This window comes from Anguilla anguilla, chromosome 7 (assembly GCF_013347855.1).
Source record: "Anguilla anguilla isolate fAngAng1 chromosome 7, fAngAng1.pri, whole genome shotgun sequence".
In the NCBI taxonomy this organism is placed as follows: domain Eukaryota; kingdom Metazoa; phylum Chordata; class Actinopteri; order Anguilliformes; family Anguillidae; genus Anguilla; species Anguilla anguilla.
The window spans coordinates 19,355,191-19,373,437 of record NC_049207.1 but is presented as its reverse complement, the minus strand read 5'-3'; the positions used below and the strand labels follow the sequence as shown (position 1 = coordinate 19,373,437).

The 18,247-nt window shown below is 43.0% G+C and overlaps 2 protein-coding genes across 4 annotated transcripts; one reads left to right on the top strand and one right to left on the bottom strand.

Moving 5' to 3' along the window:
• Nucleotides 1–1,373: 1,373 nt before the first annotated feature.
• LOC118232508 (40S ribosomal protein S6-like) lies at nt 1,374–4,191 on the bottom strand. 2 transcript variants are annotated; one of them, XM_035427560.1, is made up of 6 exons: nt 4,092–4,191; nt 3,458–3,589; nt 2,837–3,047; nt 2,392–2,538; nt 2,129–2,286; nt 1,374–1,498 (listed from the first exon to the last, which is right to left on the bottom strand). In XM_035427560.1, the coding sequence occupies exons 1-6, from the start codon at nt 4,095–4,097 to the stop codon at nt 1,403–1,405; spliced, it is 750 nt and encodes a 249-aa protein (XP_035283451.1). In that variant the 5' UTR covers nt 4,098–4,191; the 3' UTR covers nt 1,374–1,402. The 2 variants fall into 2 exon arrangements, with proteins under 2 accessions (XP_035283451.1, XP_035283452.1); XM_035427561.1 differs by having other exon boundaries at nt 3,458–3,570; nt 4,092–4,144.
• A 1,822-nt stretch (nt 4,192–6,013) lies between these two features.
• LOC118232175 (alkaline ceramidase 2) lies at nt 6,014–17,788 on the top strand. Of its 2 annotated transcripts, XM_035426857.1 has the most exons (6): nt 6,014–6,536; nt 7,458–7,572; nt 9,725–9,866; nt 10,264–10,401; nt 15,581–15,718; nt 15,973–17,788. In XM_035426857.1, exons 1-6 carry the CDS (start codon nt 6,429–6,431, stop codon nt 16,157–16,159), a joined length of 828 nt encoding a protein of 275 aa, XP_035282748.1. In that variant the 5' UTR covers nt 6,014–6,428; the 3' UTR covers nt 16,160–17,788. The 2 variants fall into 2 exon arrangements, with proteins under 2 accessions (XP_035282748.1, XP_035282749.1); XM_035426858.1 differs by lacking the exons at nt 6,014–6,536; nt 7,458–7,572 and adding an exon at nt 7,579–7,921.
• Nucleotides 17,789–18,247: the final 459 nt, after the last annotated feature.

The following is an 18,247-nucleotide window of genomic DNA, read 5'->3' as shown; positions in this document are numbered from 1 at the left end:
TTCTCTGTCAGTGTTAACTTGCTTGAAAGTACAAGCTGAAGTAATTTCATATAATAAAAAATTACCTGAAGATAAAAATGCCATCGGTAGGTTGGTTCAGGTCTATCCAATGGAATACATTCAGACTTGGCCAATATAATTTCCCATCCATAAATTGAAAACAAACTAGATTTCCCCTTTTAGATGAGACATATCAGGACATCAATCTTGTAATATTACTTTATTTGATTTTGTGTAATATTCACTCCTGACAGCCTCTTATCTGATAAATATTTTCCCCCTATACAAACACTAGTACTTTCTGAACTTGGGGAACTAAAATCTGTAATGCCTACTGAATCTGCATTCTATATAAACTTCTGGTACATTGGTGGGCTCTCTCTTTGAATCTTTTGTAGGTACAATATGTTCAGCTGCAGATTCTAAATTGATTGCCATTGTACAATTACATTACACCGACTGTGCTGGAAACCTAATCTGATAAAAACTAATTTTTCCATTGTAGGGATTTGCCGTGCAGCACTGAAATTAACATGGTTTCCTGTTCCCAGTAAACTGGTTATTGCAACATAATGTGGACCTGCAACAGACCATCACCGGATCTCCTTCAGAGATTTATTGCAACTGCTTGTTTTTTCCAACTTAATCATAACTAATGGACAAGGCATTGCTGGTCCTAATTTTTTCCCCCAAAAACAAATGTTGCATTCATTTTTGCCTAATGCCTAAATTTGAGCGCTGTGGTTCACAAAATACTGAAATCCTCCCTGTATAGTAAATGCCCCATAGTACTGTAAATAAATGCATGTTTCTGCCATTCATTAGTGCCATACAATTTAATTTCAACTGAACGGCAATGACAACACTACCCAAGAATTGTGCATAGGCTGACAGAGTAACACCAAGCGCCAACAGGCTGCATGTGCATCGGTGCAGAAAGACAGTAAAAATCCAACACCAAAAACAAGTTTCAACTGTAAAGCCATGTTCAGATATTTGGAAGGTGTAAAAATTGCCTTTTCATATTTGCACTAATTCTACCTATTTCCCTCTCCCAGCTCATGCATTTCTCCATGTCACCCAAAGCTGAAAGTTGTACAAAATGGTTCCACTGCAATCTCAGCTGTCTAACCAGAAGACCACCAATGATGTCAACAGCATACTGCAAATTTCTCCAGTGTAGGGGAAAAGCCTCAGACACCAAAGTTAATTCTGAGTTCCATTGTGCCTCCGTGGTTCCCACCAGCAGCTAATTAACATCAGCGAGCCAATCGCTCCAAAGCTCTCGTACAGCAGGACAATTACAGCGCATTTAGCGCAACATGTCGCCTTGTTGGTTCGCTGATAGTGATGAAAAATGAAGAATCACAGGAATCAATGCAACAGTGTGTTTATTGGCCGATTACTTCTGGCTGGACTCAGATTTGGATGTGGAGGCTCTCAGGGAAGAGAGGCGACGCCTCTTTGCGATCTGTTCCTGCCGCTTCTCCTTGGCCTCCTGCAAGAGGGAGATGCATTTTACCAACAGGGTGAACCCAAGGAAAAAAAACTAATCCTCCACACTATCTACCAGCTCCAAAACAAGCGGTCTGAAAAAATCAGGCATTACAAAGCACTCTGTTGTAAATTGGACATTTTTTCCTCTTCAGTCTTCAAGATGTATATGTATATTGGGTTTATAAAAAACACTAGACAGGGAAAAGCCGGTCTAGGGGCAGCTTCAGTTGAACTTGTTTAGTAAACTTTGGGTGCTGAAGGGAGCATTTCCCCTTCTGCTGTTCAACACTATACCGAGTGTCTCCCTGCCATCTCACACCACACACAATCACACGTCCGCTCTTAGGCTTCTCTTCACCGCTCTTAGGCTTCTCTCTTGCACTGAGGAAACCTTGGCACAGTCACCCAACAAGGCAAACTTCCGTCACCCGCATGCAAATGACCGCAAAGGAGCCACATATACGTTCACTGCCAGCACTCCTATTAAACGACTCGCATTTTTAACGGGATATCTTTCACTCTGCAGAAACGTCAGGCGCAGCGACTGCACTTTTTGACGGCTGGAGCGCGCCCGTCCCTCGCGGCAGCCGCTGAAGGGGCGGAGCCAAGCCATGCCCGCGGGGGAGCCTACCTTCATCCTCTTGGCCAGCAGCTTGGCGTACTCTGAGGCCTCCTCCTTGTTCTTCAGTGTGCGCTGCTTCTTCAGCGCGATGCGCCGGCGCTTGTGCTGCAGCACGCGCGGCGTCACTAGCCGCTGAATCCTGGGGGCTTTGCTTCTGGGCTTCTTGCCTTAGGGGGGAAGGGGGTGGGAATGACACATGTTAACCTCAAATTCAAACATAAGGCGTTGAGTCTGATTTCCAGTGGGAATGGCTCAGTGGGAAATCCTCTCACCTTCCTTGGTCAAGGGCCTCCTCACCACGTACTGCCTGACGTCGTCCTCCTTCGACAGGTTGAAGAGCTTGCGGATCTTGCTGGCCCTCTTGGGGCCCAGGCGGCGAGGGACTGTGCTGTCGGTGAGCCCGGGGATGTCCTTCTCACCTGGGACATGAGCGCACTTTAAACACACAGCCAAGTCAAATGACTGAGCCAATCAAGATACTAACTTATAGCTACTAGTAGCTTCAACTTCACAATCATTCTCCATAACATCTAGAACAAATAAGTATCCAATTTACGAGTTTAGAAGAATGTCAAGAATGTCATATCCATTCTGAAAAACCTAGAGCTTCAACCTGGGATCAGCATTCTGAATGAAAAACAGGAAAAGCACAAGGAGCCAGTAAAGCTGAATGGGATTCTTCCAGAAGCGTGAGCGGAATGTCCCAGCTCTCGCTACCTTTCTTGATGATGACGAGGTTGAGCACACTGAGGTTGGCGTCGACGATGCAGCCGCGGACAGACTTGCGCTTGCGCTCTCCGGTCCTGCGGGGGCGGTAGCAGGAGTGGCCCTTGCTGAGCAGGAGGCGGACGCGCCCGTGCGTCAGAACGCCCTGCTTCATGGGGAAACCCTGCCTGTCGTTCCCCCCGCTGATACGTACCATGTAGCCCTGAAGTACAGCACATGCCATGGGTTTGGTTCAGCCTGGCAGGATGTGAAACACAGCAGCCTATCCACGTAACAGTCCGCATATCATGTATTAAACAGCAGTCTTCTACTGCCACCAGTTGCAAAACTTGAAGGTGGCAAGTTCTCAGGTGTGCCTCAGGAGCATTATGCAGGCATCCGTTTGGCCTGAACTGCTTCAATACATACAGTTGTACACAGTAAGTAAAACTATACGCTTTGCAGTTAGCCTGGGTACAGGAGTTCAGTAAAGAAGATGAACTATTTGAGTGGACTGTGACAACTGACTCCCCCATTTATGTTCAACCCATCACAGCGCAAGGTGATGGGTATCCTTAAAGATAGTGTCATTCCCATGAAAGTACAGAGGAAGGCCAGGGAACACAAACTAACCTTCCACTCCTCGCCAAGGGGGTCAGCGGACACCTCAGTGGCCATACGCTTCTCGTAGAAGGTCCGCAGCTTGCGCTCATCGTCGACCTCAATCAGCTTTTGACAGCCAGTGGCTGGAAAGGAGATGTTTAGCTGGAAATATGTTGAATGTTAATTGACAAACTTGTCCAACTTTGCAGTTCAAAACAAGCTAAGTTTATGACTGAATCTGCGCTTCTCAATGTTCAGCTGAAAGCGAATTTTTACAGAAAAGAAACCGGCAAGTGTTCCATTTGTCGCAAATGCTTAGGTTTTTAGAATATACACAACCAACCGAACACGTATGCTATAACAAATAGTGCTGCTCAGTTATCACTTCTGCTAGCTGTCCTTATGAGACAATATACTGTAAACTACGTTTAAATTCAGATAAGTTAGCTACATAGTGCACTTACAGGAGGCAGCCATGTTTATCGGGCACCCGGTATTCTACTTCAGTAACAAAAGATCAGCATCCATCCTCGTTTTAAAACTACCCAGTTATCACAGAATGGAAATTATTTTATTTTACACAGTGTATAGTTTTCTTCTGCGTAAACGGACGCATGTGAAACGCTGCCATACAATAGTAATGGTACATTTCGTTCCTCCCTACCTTCATTTCGACGGATTGACAAAACTTCGCTCCGTCCCCGTCAAAGAAGAGGCCGATTTTCCGCCTTTCATAGTCTCGTAGACCCAGGAAGATATCGCGATAGTTTTGTTGTCTTCATGATTATGTCATTTGTTATGGAATGGGTAATAGTAGATACATGCAACTAAAAACGCTATATTGTAACTAATATGCCACATACAAAATGTTGTTCAAGGTGAAATTACCCATGACCAGTGTAATGCAATAACAGCCTTAATTGAGTTGCTGTGAATATGGGTCTTAAGAGTCAGACAATTATGGAAAGGGTTATGTGCACAACTTTGTGTAAGAGTGTATCATTACTATGCTTTCTTCAGAGATTACCATTTAGAATTTAGTCAGTAATATATGCAAGGCTTTCCTTTTTCTCTGTTGTATGTTTGTCAGGAAAGTGTTTGTTTTTCTGTGACGTAAATGGATTTAGTAAATGTTCATTTGCACAGCTGGCCTTGCAACAACCGTCTTAATCAGAATGTAAGTGAGTAACAGGAAAACGTTGTGAAACATCATTGTTATCTCAAAAGTTAACACAAAGTTTGTAAGGCACACAGTGGAAGCAATTAACTGTTTCCTGCAAAACATCCCTCCTCTTGGAATATGTATTGTTTATGGAATGCCAGAAGCATATCAGTTACATAATGCTACAATTATGTGAATAGAATTTTTGTTTTTAATAGAGTAATTGTTGTCTCAACAGAAGTTGAAAGTGGCCCTTGGGTAAGGTGTCTTTGGATTATTTGCTTGTTAAAAGGTATTACTATTAAGCCATGACCTTGTGGGATTGTTCTTGACCATTGTTGGCAGAAGTGACTATGTTTGAGTTTGAATATAATGAGATGGTAGATCTTTTCCAACATTTGCTAAATGGGAGCTTCTTGAATGTGTAATGTACAATAAAAACTTCCTTATAAACACAGATCTACCCTATATTGGCTTATACCATGTATGAGCTCAGACATATTGAATTTTGAGGGCAGTGGTATATCTTAGTCATTTTAAAATAATAATAATATGGGATCCCAAGAATTCACAGAGCAATTCTAGCCTTTTATATTTATTTGGATGTTAAAATAAATGAACATTTAAAATTCTGACATAGTATGTAACCTATAGGTTCTTTGCGCAGGTGCTAAGTTATCCACTCCATCCGAATCACTACCTATATCGGATGCCATATGTTTCGGATTACCATTAGACTGTATTTTTTCACACTCCAATATTTCAAAGAGCGATCCTACTACATTTTTTCAGTGGAATTATATTGATGGATAATGTACAATTATGTTCTATCTGACAAAACATAGCTATTTACGCAACAAGGTATATTGGGGCTTCTTGTTGTATCAACAAACAATAAGCAAGAAAACTAAGGCTTGATATCACAAAATCTGAAATCCTATCATCTGCAGTCAGCCCCCTAATATTGCAAGATAAACCAGATGGCTACATTTGGACTGTAGAAGACGTTTCTGCATTATTTTTTCTTAATTCTCAGCCTGGATTCACAATGTTATGCATTGACTCATGTGCCTGTGAAACCTTCTCTGTGCCTATTGGAATGCATTACCTTTCATTGATAAATCCTAAATACTTATTTGCTTCATTACTCTCTAGGGTTTAAATTGCATATGTGATTGGAATACCTGGTTTTATATAATTGTTTGTAATGATAACAATGTAAACATACTCAGTAGAATTTTTTAATCCCAAAGACATATTTCAAAGGGATCCCCAGAGGCTTTCTCTACCTTAATCATTTTTCCCAGGCTGAGTTAATAACATGACTGAGGGTTCTATCTCAGAAGGTGATCAGAAATCAATCGTGTCCAACGGCCTTGTGTACATTGCAGTGGCAGCAGAATGATAACACGCATGCGTTGATCACATGTTGCTGGCTAGAAAAGCAAGCTAGAAGCTAGTTCGGAGTTGCTGTAACGGCAGATGCTGTGATCAGACTTGGAACATAAACCTTCTAGCTAGCGGTTGTAGGGATTTGGCTCCAAACACTAACTTGGCAACAAAATCAGTTCGCTGTTGGAAATCGCGATTTTAACTGTCGTGTTGTTAATGTAACTAAATATGTAAAATAAATATTAAAGAAGATATGGAGTAAAATACGCTATTTTACAACTGGGAATACTCATATTTACAACTGACATTCGTTTTATTGGGACATCACATCATCATCATAATCAAGAGCTTAAGTGTTAGCTACTAGCAACTAGCTTGCTAGTTTGCTGGCAATCTTGTTAGCTACTGAAGTCAACAGTGCTCATAGCAAACAAGACAACAATAGACATGACCAACGTTGTATTCTGGAACCAGCTGCAGGCTGGCAGCTCCGAAGTTGATTGGTGTGAGGGCAATTACCTAATATACCCTGGAATTGCGGAGTTTTACAACACGGTTAGTGAGACTTTTCTTTTTCTGGCGTTTGCCACATGCTGTACACAATGACGTGTTCACTTGCTGTAGCAGAAGCTAGATCTAATAACAATTACAGTTTGTTTCGGAAGTACACCGCTTTGTTCGTTAGCTTGCTTGCTAGCTAGCCAGCTAACGGTACTTAACTCCACTTAAATCTAACTAACATAGACATTCCGTTACTGGTGATGGAGTTGTTTTTGGACTAGTATTTTGTCATGTTCAACTGGATGTTTGGCTAACTTGCTACAGTAAATTAAATGGAAAACTGCTGACAGCTGGGGACCTTTTTATGATGATTATAATAGATGTGCTATCAAATTTTCTGTTCCCCAATGAGCAGTTCGATTTTTCAGGTTATTGAAGTCTGCTATAGACCTCATGTGTACTCGGTGGTAAACCAGTTCTGATTACGATCATAACAATGTTAATGTAGAATTCCGAGCAGTCCCAGGGGATTCTTTTAATAATGGAACCATTCTATAAAAGCTGAAATACATTCTGAACTTTTATGGGGAGCACAGATCGCTATAGCACATATACGCACTACAATGAAATTCATTTTCGTATGCTTGTGGAATGGCATGTTAAGTGATGTGTATTCATTATGAATCTATCTTTAGCTGAAGTCGCAAAAATCATTTATGTTTTTGTATTGTTATCAATACCAACGAATATTTAATGAAGTTCATTCATATTCAATGCAAAAGATAATACTTGCTATTCCACCTTCATAAAATGTGTAAATAGTGAAATGGATTTTCATTGTCTGCATCTAAGATAGGGAGAAAAAGATACTCAGCTACATCGAAGTTGCTATTTGTCATATGTTAACAAGATTGCTTATTGTGTTAAAGTTCTGGTCTTCATGTATTTGTCGCTGTTGTTTTTTTATCATTTCAGATCAGCAACATATTGTTTTTTATTTTGCCACCCATATTAATGCGCTTGTTTCGTCAGTACGCCACTCATTTCAACAGTGGGATATATCTAATATGGACTCTGCTGGTTGTAGTTGGTAAGTCTTCTCTTTGTTTGAATGCGTACACTAATGTAACTCCGGAAGAAGTAGTCTCTGACATAAGTGACCCTTTGCTTGCTTTTCATGCTTGACGTGGTACAAAGCGCTTCTGTCCTGTAGCACATAGGCACGACCTTTTGTCAACATTCCTTTCCTGATTTTGCGAACTTACTCATCTGAAAAAGGAGCGAGCTTGGAAGAATGGGAGCTGTTTGCTGTGAAAGTTTTTGTTAAACCCAGCTAGATGGTCCTTAGATGTTTTTCACACGGCGCGCAGGAACTGCCGCCGTGGGCTATGCATGGCAAATCAATCTGACTTTCATCAGGATGAGTCGATCCCATGAAGGTAAACAAGTTTTTTGTTTAAAAATATTTATTTTATATTTAATTTTTGGGAGGTTAGCCATCTTCATGTTTCTACTGAAAAGCTGTGTGGCTGATGTAATTAATAAATTATTGAATTCAGGTGTGCAGCACTATTTCAGGTGGGGTTGTATTTCCAAACCATTTTCAGTGTATATAATTGAAATTCCTCTACTTCTGGCATAAAACAGACGGTATTACCAGTGTCACATACACCGTCAGTACATTCACTGGCAACGTTACAGTGACTTTTACAAATTTGGTTGTCACTATTTGGCCCTGCAGTGACATCTCTATAGTGTTCTGAGCCACTGATTCCCCCTGTTTCTCATTACTGCAGAAATCACTTCCTGCCGTCATCATGAGTAATTGTAACCTCCCAAGGCAGCAAAACCCACAGAGAAACATTTTCTGAGCTTACTGAAGATCAGCTGAGACAATGGGAGTGTTGTCAACTGTTTAGGATTACTTGTCCTAATGCTTGTCCTCATTGTGGTGCTGTGTAGTTAATTGGTGTGAGCTACAAAACTGACATTTGGCAGCTCAGAATCTTAACAATGTAGTGATGCAATCGTGAACCCAACAAAGCACAAAAATGACACATTTTTCACATTAAGCCGCTTGATTTCTCTCTCACGCTCACCCTTTGTCTCCCTCTCTCTCTCTCAGAGGAAATTCAGTGTGGAAAATTCTCAGCTCAGCTAGTTATGTGGTGCAGAAACAGCACTTCAAACAGTCTGACATGCTGGTTACATCAGCTTCGTTAATAGCATACTGCTGAAATCGTGACAGTTTTTGGGAACCAAAACAAGCACGTGGAAATATCCTTTTCTCCTGTCTGACTGGTTTGGATTCAAACGTTTGACAGTTTTTTAGTTTTCTTTCTCTTGGTGACACTGACTGAGGTGGGTAGAGTGTTCTCCCACATTAGGTTCTGTCACACAGATAAGTTTTAATGACTGTTTTAATCTTGCAGCAGATTCCATGTATTTGCTTATGGTATGCGGCTCGTGGATATTGTTGGCACGGTGAACTTGTGAACTGGCCAGATAAGTCTTCTGGCTCTGCATGTTGTGCTAAAACATGAGCAGATCCTCTTTCAAGTCTAGAGTACAGGACACTTCATTGGGAACTCTAGCTCCCCAATAACAGATTTAGTGTTGGATGCTTCTCTGCCGGTGCCGGAGTTCTGTGGGGCGGGCCAGCCGGCCTCGTAAGGCGTGCGTGATTGATGGGAAGTCCCTGTAAGAGGGACACAGGCCCTAGTGATGCCCCACTTTTTGGGCAGATGTTTCTAAATACAGGACTGAGACATAGATAGAGCGGTATTCATGCACTAAGTCAGTGAGAAGAGCACTGACCTGTACCCCATTGGTGCAATGGCTTTGTGTTTTGGCAGGGTGTTCTGGAGTACCATGGCTGGGCAGGATGGTGCTCTGCCCCTGTGGAGATCAAAGCCTGGGGCTGTTCTCCAGGGTCCTAATTTGATTGGTCAGCCAAATGGAGACCACATTGATTTCAGATTTAGCTCTTCTTAAACTTTGCTTTGTATGCATGCAAATATAGTGTAACTGAATCATTACATCATCTCACAAGTTTTATGTGTGTTTATAAAAAAAGGAAACAATGTGTGTATATATATGTGTAATATGATAAATATTATATGTTTTAAGGATAATATAATTAAAATTGTTTCTATTGTACTTTTTCTTTGGAGAAACCACTGTCTATGAAGGAAAATAACTGACAATTCTTGAAACATTTACCCATATAAATCCTGCTGCAGGTATTGGATCGACGTACTTCCATGCCACCCTCAGCTTCCTGGGTCAGATGCTGGATGAGCTGGCCATCCTGTGGGTTCTGATGTGTGCCATCGGCATGTGGTTTCCCAAGAGATACCTGCCGAAAATGTTTCGCAGAGACAGGCAAGACTGATGTGCAGCTCATGCTAAATGATACACCATACTGGATAACTTGAGCCTCATCCAGCTAGTGCACTAAAAAATGATAGGACTGTAATGGTATCTGGTATATTTCTTCAGCCAAGGATTTGTGTATGTCCTTGTATATCCTGGATGAGTGCATGTGTTTGTGTGTGTGTGTGTGTGTGGTGGGGGGTCACTGTTTGTGGGGGTAAGTATTGTACAGTTACTGTTATTAAAATGTGACAGCTTTTTGTCTTTAAGCAAACATACCTTTGAAAACTGAACAGATAAATGGAAGCAGATGTTTAAATAATGGCCGAGAGGCCTTTCTGAACTCTAAAATTGGAGAATATATGTATGTATGTGTGTGTAAGTGTGTTTTTTCCTCTCCACCCAGGTCAAGGTTTAAAGTGGTCATCGGCATTCTGTCTGGAATCACCACATGTCTGGCTTTTGTTAAGCCAGCCATCAACTCCATATCCCTGATGACCCTGGGCATCCCCTGTACTGCCCTACTCATCACGGAACTCAGGAGGTGAGCACCCAGGGCATGCTGGGAAACTTTACTGTTAATCCCCATGACAACAGTACATTCTGATCTTGACTCTTGATACTCTTGACTCCTTGTATCCAGTACTGTGTCCTAATTTGATCTGATGATTAAACACTGCAGTGCACTTTTGCAGTAAGAAGTATGCATTCATAATTGAATAGTGCACAGATCGTATATTTTCTGTATGAACAAGAATGGAAGCTTTGTCGCAGTAGACCTTGGATTTATTTGCAATAGAATTTTTTTCTGTTACAGGTTATGAGTACTGCACTCAGGAGAAATGTAACTGCATTATGGTCAAAGTTCATTTAGAAGTATTATACACTCAGTGCTCTCATAGATCTACAAGCTGTATGTCTTAAACACAAAAATGTGCTTTATTATTTGGTAATGAATTTATTTGTAAATATATATCAGTATTTGCTAGCTCGTTAGCATGCTTCACCCATGACATTCATGTGGTAATAATACTGTAGTAGCAGTATTAAGACATCACCTGAGCCAACTGTGTTTCAAAATTAAATAAGCCAGTGGGCATCCTGAGTAGCATGACTCCTCTTAGTGCTGCATCGTCTGTCGTTCCCGATCGCATCCTGCCTTGTCTTGTGACACGCTGTTGGGATTCAGTCTTTGAGCAGAGACTCCGCTGCTCCACTGGGCACATACAATCTGTCTGTGCCTGCTGTACCACTTCTGCAGTTCTCTAGCTCAACATGAAGTCCCAAAGTAGGGTAACTGATACTGAGTATACTGGTGCAGAATGGTGGCTTCATTAGTTACACTTCTGAAAGAAGGTGTGTGTGTGTGTGAGCAATACAGTGTGTGTTGGAACATGAGACTGGAGCCACATGTATGGTAGTCTTTGCACTTTATGTCTATAGGTCTAACATTGAAGGAGTGGTTTGCAGTTGGCCGTGGTCTGACTGCTTGGTTGTAATGCACATAGGGCAAAGGAAATGCACTTCTTAGGTCGTCTGTACTAAAGCCAATGTGCAAGCAGAGTGCCCCTTGCTCCAGTGTGCTGTTTGCAGGTCCCCATAACTAAGACAAATGGGGGGCCCAGCTGAGAGCTGGCAGTCTGAAAAGCCTCTGCACGCGAGAGAGAGAGAAGGCACGCATTTTCTGTTTGGCCAACCGTCTCTAATGGTGCGGAGACAGCCAATGGAGAGAAGCACTGGAGATGGAGGTAGCAAAGCCATCTCAATGTAATTGGAGAGGCATGAATCCATGATGAAGACGCTGGGGCAAACACCCCCCTCCCTCCCCGCCCCCATGCACAGCCATCTCACCCTCTTACCCTCAATCCCCATTATGAGAACAACAGCAGCTTCTGCACCGCTGAGCCACTCAAGTTTCGTTACTGTAGGGTATGAGAGCGCTGCAGATGGGATGCCTTAAAACGCTGTCTCATATTGAATCTAAGTGTTATGCAGTGCATTGTGGGTCTCTTGTTCGTTGACACCTGAAGATGTAGGCCTACTTTACATTTCTGTGGCATGGTGAATTTGAAAGGCGAGGCATCTCGTTAGGAACTATTCTGGCTGTGCATTTCTAACGTGTCTCCTTTGGCCATATCGGAGCGGATAAAGGATAAAGTACTCGATAATGGATTCTTTTGCGACGATTCTTTACAAGGTTTGGTGAGGGAGGTCTGGCTTTTTTTCTCATCTGCTCACAGTTAATTGCCACATTGCACGTGATTATGTTATATGTAATATTAATATCCTATAGCTGCAGCAAGCCTGTGTGCCTATTACTGCCTCCTCTCATCTCTCTGCCACTGCGGTGACTGCTGCAGTTAGTTACCATTGCAGAGAAACGAGTCTCTGCCGCATTTACTTAGTGTCCAAAGTCCCATTTATAGAAACGCATATCGTATCGCTTTCCTGGCAGTCTCCCGGCTAAGCCTAATTGATCTCCTGCTCAGTCCCTCCAGATGATGTTTGTCAAAGAAAGAGACGCTCTCGTCTGCACAGCCCCCGTGATGACTCCGCCTTTTCCCCGTGAGGAGGCGCTGGGTGTCCCTCCCCCCCCAGCCCTCTTCCGCACATCAAACCCAGCGCCCCGCGGCTCATTTGCATGTTTCTGTAGATAACGAGGTCGGCTGGCAGGCGGGGGTACCGCACCGCCCCCCCGCTCCCCCCCCCCCCCCCCCAGCGGCGCGCTCTTGGCTCGTCTCTGGTCTCCGCGGCGCTACCCTTTTTCCGCACGGCCTGCGCGGTTTAGGATGAGCTTGTGGAAGACCGCGTGCGCCGCGGTCGCGTGACCCGGGCGGGCGCTTAATGAGTGTTCCGCTGCACGGGGCTGAATTAACACGTAGCCTCTGCTCACGCGATGCTAGCCAGGGTTTTTGACTGAACGATTGTATAATTCGCTTCGCTTAGAAAACCAAGACCTCAAAGTCCATCATGATTCATATTCTTGGTGTGAGTAATTATGAATTTTTATTTGTTTATTTAAATTTTTTAAAATTATTGATGCCCTCTCCCCCCCCCCCTCACATCAACTCAGACAAGGACTGGTGGCTCCAGGCAGCTTATGCTGAATTAAGCCACAAGCAGGTCTGACCTATCAGTGCAGAGGCAAGCTGACAGCAGAACGCTAAGAATAGCAGGTTATCTTCCTGTGCTAATGTTTGTGTCGCTAGCAAGGGCAGCTCCGTGCGCTGCAGACCGTGTCACAGTCACTCCTGCTCTTTCTGCTCTTCTGCCTCGCCTCGCCTCGCTGTGGGCCGCGTACCTTTAAGATTACTCATAACGCTCTCAGAGCGTGTCTGCAACATTGCTACAATGTTATCGCGTTTTAGCACTGGGAGCCAATCTGTACCCAGAGACATAGCAGTGTCTCTTTGAAGTTGCGGTAATGCTGCCACTTGTCAGTCGATGTGGTCTAATCACACAGTGTGGCGCTGAAGGAATGTGTCGACTTCAGTAACTGACTGTAATTACGCTGTTTTTGTTCTCGCGTCTGCCTATGACCTCAGATACCCTTTCCCTCTGCTGCTGTTTCTCTAGGCCTTCCCACTGAACCAGCTTCCTGTTTGCTGTGTGTGTGTGCGTGTGCGCACATGGGATTGGAATGAGAGTGTTTTCAGTGCGTATATACACGTGTTTGCGTGTTTTCCGTGACATAGGCATCCTGTTTGGTTCTCTCCTAGAACAGCAAGAGATGCAGGCAATGACGCAATGGGGCTCGGAGGTTGTAGTATAGCCTAAGTATAGTATTTTGCACATTGTGGAAGAAGTGCGCTAATATTTAATGAATGCGTCATACTACTGCCATTTCCTCATTTAATTGGATGTGTGTGGATGAATGGAGCACATATGAATATCACCTGAACGTATTTGTGGGATTCTGTTATGATGTGACCTATCCTCTGAGTTTTATTTATACTGCTGACGCCTACTTCATCTCCCTCAGGAGAACGCTGGGACCGAGGGCGTACTACAGGGGCATTTAAAATTAGCTGCATCGACCGTCAGCTGTCAGGTGTCCAAGATGTATTTTCATCCGTCCGTGAGATAGATGCATGCAGTGTTCAGTTAATTGTGAAAAGAAAATCACACAAACATTCTAGCCAAGATTTTTTCTTTTTATAAACTCAATTACTCAAAATAAGTACTTCTGTAACTAAGTAAATAAAAGGAAATTTAATAATATAATGTGACCTAATTCAAATGGAAATTTGCATGGTTTTTATATTATGTACTGAACACGAAAATTGGATGCCACGTCATTGACCCACATATGTTATTAAATTACAATAAATTACAGTATTACAGTAAATTTTTAGCTCACATGTGTTTCTAAAAGTAATTGCTGAAATTTTCCCTGAAAAGTCCAAATACCAATGTGAAGTCAGGGCCAGGATGAAGAAATACTGATTTATCAGTGAGGAATGCTGCTGTGTTGGCCTTCTGTGTGTGGTGGTGGTGGGGGGGGGGGCTGCTATTGTCTGGCGATTTGGCGGGGCTAATATGCAGAGACTATGTGCAGGGGATGAGTGATGTTCATAGGGTTGTTGGGACCCCCCCCCCCCCCTCTTTCTTTATGCCCAGACAAGAATGTGTAACTGTTATTTTCAAATGCCTAACAGACTGTTAAAAACAGATGGGAGGGGTGCACGGGTCAGGCTGAGGAACTCAAAATCACGCCGTGTTGGCAGGTCAGGCGATATCAGGGAACCAAACACACAGTAGGTGTCCAACAGCGGAAGCGACAGGAAATTTCATATCAGATTTTTTACTAAACTCTTCAGCCTTTTAAGGGCTAAAATGGCCACTCCGTGCTTCATATTTCAGGACGAGGGAGTATCTTCCTGCACAGCTGGTGCTTTAAGTCAGATTGCGAAGCCGATGCTTCGCTGATAGCTTTCCTGTTGTTCGTCAAACCTCATTTAGGCTCCGCCTCTGAATTGGTCACCCACTGACTCAGTCTGACGGAGGGCACAGACAAGGACAATTTGTAAACATTTGGAAGTGTTTTTTTGGGTCAGGACACCAAAACATGTACAGAAGGGCTCTCCCCACCCCTGTGTTTAGCGTTTCTCTGTGACACTGCGTCCTTTCACTCCCTTTCAGTCTGTGAAATTCACTGTGTGTCATCAGCTAGGCCCTCAAAGCCTCCTTTGTCTTTGTATTAGTTCCACACGCCAAAGTGCTGTAAAGTCAACAGATAAACAATCCGCACTGTCTGTTTATCCCAGTAGCACAGGAACAGTGAGCGTTCTGTCTCCTTCCTGAGATAGAACATTCATTCAGTTACCAGTTTATTTCTAGAGGACAATTTTGGTAGGAATCATAGATGGAGCTGTACAGATGGAATTGTGTGAGTCCTCCTTTATACAACATCATTTTTTCAGTCTTTTTTTTTTTGCTTCTGATGCTGTGGATAAATATAGCTTCACTTACACAAGTCTCATCTTAGCATATGAAAACTGTAATGGGTTTATTATGTCTGGAAATTCTCTTTCAGAATGTCCATTTGAATCTTTGCTAGTGTCTGTTATTACTGTCTCTCCCATTTTCTGTTTTCTTAGCCGTGAGTCATGTTTCTGCTGGGAAGCCTTTTCAGATTGTTCATTTAAATGTGAATATTGGTGAATAGTGTGTTCTCAGCGTGTGTGTGCTGAATGTGTGTGTGTGTCTCTGCCCTGCTGCAGGTGTGAGAACCTGCGTGTGTTTAAACTGGGGCTGTTCTCTGGGTTGTGGTGGACCCTCGCATTGCTCTGCTGGATCAGCGACCGGATCTTCTGTGAGATGTGGTCCTCCGTCAACTTCCCCTACCTGCACTGTGCATGGTGGGCCCCCCCCCCCCCTCTTACATTGCACACAGTTTGCATGGACAAATGATGACTGCCTGTTGATTTAAATTTCTATTTTGCTGCCATTAGGGTTAATTTGAACATTGGAGCAGTGTGTGGTTTTTCTTTATTTTTTGTCCTGGATTTTGAAGACCAGTAATACTCTTTCTTGTGGTTCCCTTTTGTGCGGCGTGCGCTTCTGTGACGACCACCTGTTTACCACGCCCCTCTGCTTCCCGTTTCCCTCGCAGGCACATCCTCATCTGCCTGGCCTCGTACCTGGGCTGCGTGTGCTTCGCCTACTTCGACGCCGCCTCCGAGGCCCCCGAGCAGGGCCCCGTCGTCAAGTTCTGGCCCAGCGAGAAGTGGGCCTTCATCGGAGTGCCCTACGTCACCCTGCTGTGCGTCCACAAGAAGTCCTCGGTCAAGGTGACATAGTCCTGCCCGACGCGCCACCGACTCCCTGGGCCGCCAGGGACCATCTCTATTTTTATGTCCACCCAAAGCCCGAACAGAGGGAGGTGGAAGACTCTGAATGTGTAGCAGATGTGTTAAGGGACCCTCACCTTTTTCAGACAGTTTTTTGTGTAGAACGAAAGCATGTTTTCAGTGTTTTGTTTCAGGATGTTTTTTTTTTCCCTGTTATTGACTTGTTTGGGACCAAGGAGATGAGCTGTGTAATAATGTTATTGCCAATGCAAAGCTGAAGATTCCTCAGAATCTTTTCCCGTGACCTCATCCAGTGGAGTCTTCACTAGGGCCTGGCTCTTACAATAATGCCACCGTGTGTTCATGGATCATTCTGAAACGTTCCTTAACAATGCCACTGCACATTTCAGCCCTTTAGCAGAAGAATATTGATTTCTAATACACAGCATGTTATGTGTATGTAAAACTGACTTCTTTCTTCATTTGCTTTTTCCGTTATATGGTCATAGTTTTAATAGTGTTTTAATTTATTACTCGGAGGGTAATCAAGAATGTTTGTCCAAAATTCACTGCTCATGTTCTGCCAATCAGGATGTTCCGCAATCTCAAACATTAACAAGTTATTTTGTCTGTGCAAATGAATGCATGACTTTGTGTGAGGTCGATATCTATTGACATACAGTGCTGTGAAAAAGTATTTGCCCCCTTCCTGATTTTCAGGAAAGTGGCAGAAACTTCTTCAAGGCACAGTATGCACTTAAGTGACAGCTGCATGACAACGCCTGCTTCCCCAGCCTAGACGGTAATCTCGTAGCTTAAACAAGAATATGTGGCCTGTGTGGTCCATATGAAATGCACCTATTTTCATTAAAATCATTTAACTAACATTTTGTTCGTTTATTTTGAGCCATTTGATGGATAACCGGAGCGTGTTAGTGAAATGTAAAGGGAAAATGTATTGCATATATGTAATGGAATGCTATGGATTTTTATTGTGCAAGTCACGTGACTGGCTTCAGTGGTGGTGAATATTATTTGGTCAAGTTTTTCTAAAAAAAAAAGAGAGACTCCCTTCAGTCAGAAAGCAATGCCACTGGTTTGCATAATTTAATAAAGGCACTTTTTTACCCTACAAAAGCCAGCCATTTGATTTTTTGAAATGTGAATTGTAGTTCTCAATGAACACCATTGGATTTACATACAGTATCTACAGTAAGTTTGAGCGCGAAACGCACATGAAGGTCTTTTGATGAACTGGTTTACGTGGCATGACTCAGAGCACGACACTGCAAGCGCAATCGTGTGTTTTACTGTCGGACGAGTCCTGGAAGGGGCTGATAAATGGACTTCTGCTAAGCAGATGATCTGGCAGACTTGCCTTCAGCTGTGGGGTCTGAGGGAGGACTTGTGGGAATGGTAGACCTGTTACCTTGCGCTCTGTCACATCAGTAAAAAAGGCCAAAAGACTGTGATCTCTGCCTCTCTGTCAGTGTGCTGAAGAGAAACTATTTATTTTCATTTTAACCAATTTCATATTTGTAAACCGATAAATGTTTATAATTGAAGAATGAAGTGTTTCATACGACTGTATTTTTACATTTTATCTTCTGTAATAAACAAGACTTGTATGTGACAAAGCCTCTTGGCGTTCGGGTGTTTTTTTTGTTACCCCCCAAGGTTTGAGGGAGGCTCTAAAGGGGAAACCGTGGTTGTTGTTTGTTGCTAGGGGACGTCACGCAAACAAAATAATGAAGATCGTAGCAGGTGATCACTGCTGATCTGTTTTGAATGGGTGAGCATTTGAGGACCATTTGTAAGTCTATTTATATTTATATGTATGTTTTATTTAATTTATGTATTTATTTTTTTACTTGGGGATAACTATAAAATCAGGGCATTATGAGGTCACGAAGCAACAAGATCAATAAGGTGTGCAAAATGTTATGAAAGCACAGCCTTTTGTTAAAAAATGTGAACCGTCTATGACACATCGGTGTTCTTATCTCAGAAATGTATTTTCTTGAGATAGTAAGCTGAATCTCTTGTCTCCATGACAATAGGGGCCCCTTACCATGGTGATTGGCTCCAGGCAGAAGG